This window comes from Carlito syrichta, unplaced genomic scaffold (assembly GCF_000164805.1).
Source record: "Carlito syrichta isolate Samal-C Ts95f unplaced genomic scaffold, Tarsius_syrichta-2.0.1 Scaffold289150, whole genome shotgun sequence".
NCBI classification, from domain to species: Eukaryota; Metazoa; Chordata; class Mammalia; order Primates; family Tarsiidae; genus Carlito; species Carlito syrichta.
The window spans coordinates 29,050-36,906 of NW_007233246.1; the positions used below are offsets into that span (position 1 = coordinate 29,050).

Below are 7,857 nucleotides of genomic sequence, written 5' to 3' on the forward strand. Positions count from 1 at the left end.
TCTCTTTATCTTTAAAAAAATATTACAGAGTATTACCTGCAGATAGAACTGAGAAGATAAGATTTATAGCAGCTTTGTTGAGATGTAATTCATATATCATGAAATCTACCCATTTAAAATGTGCAGTTCAGTGGTTTTTGTATATTCACAGAGTTGTGAAACAATCACACAATTTTAGAACATGTTCATCACCTCAAAAAGAAGCCCTGTACCCATTGTAATCATTCCCCATTTCTTCCACCAATCTTTCTATGTCTGGGGGTTTTCCTGTTCTGGACATTTCGTATAAATGGAATCACACAACATATGGTTCTTTGTAGCTGGCTAGATGACATTTGAGAAGGGCAGTGACTTTGGAGAAGAGAATGATGTCTAATTTACATAAACGGCTCAACTTTTCAAAAACAGCTGAGGTTCTTCTCCGTTTTGGTCTGTGTGGAATCAGGGTCAGAAATTAGCCAGTAAATGGTGTAGAATTGTATCCATACAAAGCCAAAAGCTCAGGGTGTGAGAGGCAGTCTCTCTTGCTTTATAAGACTGAGCATACATCAGTATGAATGCAGGACTTATCCCCCAATTCTGCTGCTCACTTGTAGCACCGGTGAGAGAAGGTGAATATCTCACTCAAGAATTCTTCAGAAGCCAGGTTCGGTGGTTCAGCCTGTAATCCCGCTCTTTGGGAGGCTGAGGTGAGTGAATTGCCTGAGCCTGCGGGTTCGAGACCGGCCTGGGCAACTTGGTGAGACCTCATCTCGACAATAAATCAAAAAATCAGCCAGATGTGGTAGCGCGCGCCTGTAGTTCCAGCTACTTGGAAGGCTGAGGCGGAAGGATGGCCGGAGTCCAGCAGGTCGAGGCTGCGGTGGCTGGGAGTGTGCCACTGCACTCCGGTCTGGGCAACAGAGTGAGACTCCAACTCAAAAAAAAAAAAAAGAATTCTTCAGAAGGGCCCCGTGATGCCTCTGCCCAGTTACGTTGGCTGTTGAGTTACCAGTAGGCATCTGAGCTAATGATGGGAAGATTTGCTGAGTGAGCTCTCTGGGCTGTGACATTGAAGAGAAGCCTGCCCATGGGCCTGGAGATTTCTTTAAGAAAAAGACATTTCAGGAGCTATCAGACTTATGGGGAAAAAAATTTTTTTAAGAGAGACCAAAGTCTCATTCTGTCACTCAGCTGGCATGATCGTGGCTCACTGTAACCTTGAACTGGGCTCAAATGATCCTCTCCTCAGCCTCCCAAGTAGCTGGGATTACAGGTGTGTGCCACTATACCTGGCTATTTTAAAATTTTTTTTGTAAAGATTGGGTCTTGCTATGTTTCCAGGCTGGTCTTCAACTCCTAGCCTCAAGTGATCCTCCTGCCTCTGAGATTGCAAAGAACTGAGATTGCAGGTGTGAGCCACTGTGCCTGGCCAACTTTAAGTACATTTTTATTAACTCTGGAGATTTGGGCAAGAATGTTTATAATCACAGCCTTGGGGAATGGCAGGTTATTTGAAGGTACTTCTTAACTAATTATTTTATTAGCCGGGCTTGGTGGCTCAGCCTGTAATCCCGCGCTTTGGGAGGCTGAGGTAAGTGAATTCCCTGAGCCCACGGGTTCGAGACCCACCTGGGCTAACTTGGCGAGACCTCATCTCTACAATAAATCAAAAAAATTAACCGGGTGTGGCAGCGTGCGTCTGTAGTTTCAGCTACTTGGAAGGCCGAGGTGGAAGGATCGCTGGAGCCCAGCAGGTCAAGGCTGCGGTGGCCGGGAGCAGCCACTGCACTCCAGTCTGGGCGACAGAGTAAGACTCCAACTCAAAAAAAAAAAAAAAAAAGATTTTATTATAGTAATTTTCAGCAATTCAATGATGATAAAGTTATTCCGCACCAGAAAACAGGGAACGACAATTGGGTCTCTCTCTCTCTCCCCTCTCCCTTTCTCTGCCAAGTCACAGTGCATGTCACAAGAGTGAAATGTCAAATGCCTGGGTCAGCTCTTCTGGATTAAAAAAAATGGAGATGGGCTAGGCTTGGTGGCTCAACCTATAATCCCAGCACTTTGGAAGACCATGGCGAGTAGATTGTCTGAGCCCATGGGTTTGAGACCAGCCCAGGCAACTTGGCAAGACCTTGTCTCTACAATAAATAAAAAATTAGCCGGGAGTGGTAGCATGTGCCTGTAGTTCCAGCTATTTGGAAGGCCAAGATGGAAGGATTGCCAGAGCTCAGCAGGTCGATGCTGGAGTGGCCGTGAGTGTGCCACTGCACTCCAGCCTGGCAACAGTGTGAGACTCCAACAAGGAAGGAAGGAAGATGGAGACAGGAAAAAGAGAGCAAATGAAATTGTCAATGGAAACTCAATAGCCAGGGTGGTACAGGCAATGCTGCCTCAGGCTCTTGAGGTGGAAGGGACCCTGAGGTCACAGGGACTTTGGTCTTCCTCCTGGTTCCCCCTGAGGTCAGCTCCTCTTTTCCTGTATCAAAAGTGATTTTCTGCCGGTCTCGGTGGCTCAGCCTGTAATCCTGCGTTTTGGGAGGCTGAGGTGAGTGGATTGCCCAAGCCCGTGGGTTCGAGACCCGCCTGGGCAACTTGGCGAGACTTCGTCTCTACAATAAATCAAAAAAAAAAAAAAAAATTTAGCCAAGCGTGGTAGCACGCGCCTGTAGTTCCAGCTACTTGGAAGGCTGAGGCGGAAGGATCGCCGGAGCCCAGCAGGTCGAGGCTGTGGTGGCCGGAAGCGTGCCACTGCACTCCAGTCGGGGCAACAGAGTGAGACTCCAACTCAAAAAAAAAACAACAATGTTATTTTCCTCTTTGGTTTGTGAACGCTCATAAAATTGATGAGGGCGTACGTTTGATGGAGGCCGTTTTTTGTTTTTTTTTTTAATTTTAAAGATGTGGAGTACAACTCAGGGTTAGGTATACAAATGTTCATTATGTAGGTACCCTTTTTTTTGAAGACATGTGAGCATCATTCCATGGATATGTGTTGGCACACAGATGTAACTGTACTTCCCATGCGAGCCACAGGGTGTCAGGCCTTCCCCTCCTGTTGTGAGGAGGGCCCTGAGGTCCACTTACAGCGACAGAGCTGTTGATGCCTCTCCTCTTTCTCTGCAGTGTTCCTGACTGGCAGTGACCGGATCCCCATCTACGGCATGGCCAGCCTACAGATCGCCATCCAGTCCACAGCCAGCGGGGAGGAGTACTTGCCTGTGGCCCACACTTGCTACAACCTGCTGGACCTCCCCAAGTACAGCAGCAAGGAGATTCTGAGTGCACGCCTGACCCAGGCCCTTGACAACTATGAAGGGTTTAGTCTGGCCTGAGGCTCCCCAGCTTGTCCTCGGTTTCCCTTCCTTCCTCAGTGTCACATTGAGGCCTGTACAGAGAACCATAGGGGCGTGATTTCTATTTTTTTATTGTGTAAGTGGGTTGGGACTTTTGAATCCTGAACCTGGTTGATGTGTTTCTGGGATTGTAAAGCGGTCAACCTTTTTGAAAAATTAGGGGCTGGAGATGGGGTGAAAAATTGGCTCTTGTCTGGAGGCGGTTTTGTTTTTGTTTGTCTTGCTTTTGTTTTAAACCAAACTCCCCAGCATTCTTATAACATGTGAATGTGTTACATTCTGCTGGTTAAAATGACAGTGGGTTTTTGAATTTTCATTTTCCTAGATGTCTCTCTTGGTCTCCCTCCTTTCTCACAGTGTCCTTCTCCTAACTTCTCACTCCTCTGGAATAATGGTTCTGACGGCTCTGTCCTCTCTCCCTTGCGCTCGTGGAACACCTGCTTCCTCTGCAGCCCCGGCCACAGCCCTGGCTTGTGGCAGCCCTGTAACCCGAAGGAGGAAGGCCCGACTTCAAAGACTCCCAACTCTGAAAACTGTGTCTGGGTCCATTACTCTGGCAGAAGTCTTGAGAATTTATGGGAGACTTTGTGAACATATCTTGCTTAAAGAAAAATTCTTGGGGGAGCAACAGCCTTGCCTTGGCTGTGCCTGTTTCCTAGACCTCATGAAAGATGTGCAGAGCAGCTCAGAGTTGCAGCTGAGCTTCCTTTACACGGTGGTTCAGCTCCGCCCCTTCCGTTACCACTAATTATTTTCAATCTCTATATTCTCCAAGAGAGGTAGACATAATCCGTTTCTTGTCCCTTCCTCTGTCACTGTATGTCCTCTACCACTTTTCTTTCTGCCGCCTCTCTTCCTGCCTGGCTTCCTCCCAAAGTCACGTTCCTGTCTTCACTTCCCCCCACGTCCCCCTACAGCCCTTCCTCTCCCCTTCTCTGTCTCTGTTACTTGATACGATGCTCCCTCCTTGCTGCTCCTTCTAGTGGATGCATGCAGTCTTTTTTTTTTTTTTTTTACTCAGATTTTTTTTTCTCTTCTCTGATTGATAAGACTTAAGGACTTTATTATGGGACTTTGTTTATCACAATTGAAATGTTTGTTTACAGTGGGATTTCGGGGGATGGTGTTTAAATCAAATACATGTATCTCAAAAATAATGACATGCTCAACCTTCCTCATCATGGGTAAGATAATTTGACATGATTAAAGAATCCATGTAAGCCTAATTTTAAATTCCTAGTAACTAGAGAAAAGACTTATTTATATAAAATGAAGTATTTATGAACCGTGATACAGCATCAACTTCAAATGAAGGATTGTAGATTTTTGCTTTTCTTTTTGTTTTTAAAACTAATTCCAGTTGCTAAATTGGTAGTTTTTCAGTCTTTATAAATACAAGATAAAAAAAGATATACAGTTATATGAAATGTTTATTTTCTATGTGTGTGCATATAGTCAATATTATGCAATAAATTTGGTGTTTTAACTTAAAATTATTTCTTTTCTTTTTTTGAATCAGGAACTCACTCTGTTTCCCAGGCTGGAGGCAGTGGCATGATCATAGCTCATCACAGCCTCAGCCTCCTAGACTCATGCGATCCTTCTGCCCCAGCCTCGCAAGTAGCTAGGACTACAGGTGTGCACCGCCATGCCTGGCTAAGTTTTTGATGTTTTGTAGAGAGGAGATCTTGCCATGTTGCCTGGTTGAAGACTATTTCTTGTTATAATTTCAGAACAGACAGCTTGCTTTCAAGCAGAAATAAAGCATTTGTTTATATACCTAAATAATGTAATAGAAGGTCAAATTTGGTTCCTGCCAAATTTGTGGAAAATTTGACAGGAACCAAAGTTCTGTGGAAATGGAGTCAAAAGCAGGGGCAGAGAGGATGGCATGAGAAGGAATGGGGTCATGAAAGCAGGATGGCTGAAAAGGCATTTCTCAGGGAGGGAAGGCTTCAGCAAAGGCTTGAACATGAGGGCATATTTAGGGAAGGGTCAGGAACAGTTTGAAGAGAGTACCAGAGGAAATAAGTGAATAATGATGAATACTGGTAAATAAGACTGGGGAGAAGGTAGATTTGGGGCTCAGGAACCACGTTAAGCATTGAAACTGTAGTGGGTAGCCACGTGGGGTTTGTTCAGAACGTTGGAGTGAACAGCCCAGAACATGGTTTTAAGAAGGAAGAAGGGGATGATGGAACTCCAAAGGCATTGGAGTGGAAAGGACTGAAGCAGAAAGACAGCATCTCAGAGTCGGGAGGGGGTTGGCAGTGGATCTAGAGAAGAGTATATGAAGAGAGGCATGGGAAAAGTGATGAGAGGGAGGTAGGGAAGTGATGGAAAGGAGACAGGAGAGATGGGGGAAGTGATGGGGAGAGATGAGGGACATGATGGGGAGAGATGAGGGACATGATGGGGAGATATGGGGAAAGAAGTGGCTGAAGTGATAGGGAAATATGGGAAGATGTGGGGGAAAGATGGAGGAAGTGATGAGGGAGAGCTGGGGGAAGTGATAGGGGAGAGATGAGGGAAGTGATGGAGGAGAGATGGGAGAGTGATAGGAGAGAGATTGGGAAAGTGAAGAGAGGGAGGAAGTGATGGGGGAAAGATGGGGAGTGATGGAGGATGAGGAGAGATGGGGAAGAGCTAGGGGAAGTGATGAGGAGAGATGGGGAAGTGATGTGGGAGAGATGGAGAGTCATGGGAGGTAGGGAGAGATGGGGAGTAATTGGAGAGGTGGAGGAAGTGACAGGGGAGAGATGGGTGAAGTGATGGGAAAGAGCTGGGAGAAATGATGGGGAGAGATTGGGGAGGAGACAGCAGAGAGATAGAAAAGTGATGGGGGAGAGTTGAGGAAGTGATGGGGGGAGTATAGGGAGCGATGGGGAAGTGATGTGGAGAACTGGGGAAGTGATGGTAGAGATGAAGTGATGGGAGGGATAGGGAAGTGATGGGGGAGAGATGGTGGAAGTTATGGGGAGAGGTGAGGGAAGTATAGGAAAGAGATGGAAAAGTGGTAGGGGAGACATGGGGAAGTGGCGGGGGAGAAATAGGGAGGTGATAGGTGAAAGATAGGAAAGTGATAGGTAGAGATGGGGAAGTGATAGAGGCAATAATGGGAGAGAGGTGGGAAAGTGATGGGAGAAAGATGGCAGAAGTGATGAGGGAGAGATGGGGAAGTGATGGGGTAGAGGTGAGGGAAGTATGGAAGAGATGAAAAAGTGATGGGAGAGAGATGGAGAAGTGATGGGGGTGAGATGCGGGAAGTATGGAGGAGAGATGAGGAAGTGATGGGGAGAGAAGGGAAAGTAATGGGGAGAAATGGGGAAGTGATGGAGGAAGTAATGGGAGAGATGGGGAAGTGATGGGGTGAGACTGGGAAGTGCGATATGAGATATGGAGAAGTGATGGGGGTGTTATGAGGAGAGATGGGGGAAATGATTTTTGCATTTTAAAAGGGTTGAACATTTTTAAAAAGGAAGGATATATGATAGAGACTGGGCCTCCAAAGCCTGACGTGAATATTTAGCCCTTTACAGAAAAGAACTTGCCAAACCCCATGAGATCAGACTTGCAGAATCACAAGAACAGAGTGGATAACCTTCCTGAAGTCTCAGAATGAACCTGAATCATAATTACATGGATGTTGAACCAGAGAAAACATGTGTTTGGACTTTTCTGTCACAGTAGTAAGAAAATCAAGTTTTATCTAAGACTTAACCCGTGGAAGTGGAGACTAAGGTTTCGACTGTGATCATAACTAACCTGTGTTGATTGTGTGCATAGTAGTAGACCTTGTACAAATTCCCTGCACCAACATTTTGTACACACTAGTCAATTTAATTGCCACCATGGCCCTCCTGGCTCTGCCATTTTCTAGCTTGTGGCCTTGGGCAGGTTATCCCCTCTGTGCATTTTCTTCCTATGCAAAATGGGGACAGAGATAGTGCCTACCTCATGGAGCTGTTAGGAGGATTAAGTGAATTCACAGAAAGCACAAAGAATAGTGCATCACACATAATAGGCTCTCGGTCACTGTACTAACCAGTGATATCCCAGGTTTTCACATGAAGGAATGAATGTTTCGAGAAAATAACTTGCTCACGATCACAAAATGGTGGGACCTGGACTTGATCATGAACTGTATTATGCCCAGCTACTGGAAATGGGCAGCAAACTTGTGGATACTCAGTGGACAAAATAAAAGGAACACCGTGATGTGGCTGGTAACTTTCTTGACCGCACATCTATAAAGACATCACAGTGAGTTTAGCTTTGCGGCCAATGTGCAATTCAGCATTGATCAAACATGCAGTTCTCATGCCATCTGTTGGGGGTCTTGGCTGGCACTTAGTGGTCCAGGACCAGGAATGCATAATGACTCATGTCACATAGGATAGTCCCTCTTTATCCTGACCAAGATGTCAGTGGGCACTGCTATGATCTGAACGTTTGTGTCCTTCTAAAGTTCTTGTGTTGGGAACTAACCCCCAAGGTGACAGTATCAGCAGGTGGGGCC

At 45.9% G+C, this 7,857-nt stretch overlaps 1 protein-coding gene across 1 annotated transcript in view; it reads left to right on the forward strand.

Moving 5' to 3' along the window:
• LOC103256245 (probable E3 ubiquitin-protein ligase HERC3) overlaps nucleotides 1-4,831 on the forward strand; it is a gene marked incomplete at its 5' end in the record, with an annotated part of 32,345 nt that extends 27,514 nt beyond the window's left edge. Inside the window, one exon of the mRNA XM_008054149.1 lies at nucleotides 3,109-4,831. Coding sequence (XP_008052340.1) covers nucleotides 3,109-3,317 — 209 coding nt within the window. The remainder of the gene's footprint in view (nucleotides 1-3,108) is intronic.
• Between the last annotated feature and the right edge of the window lie 3,026 nt (nucleotides 4,832-7,857).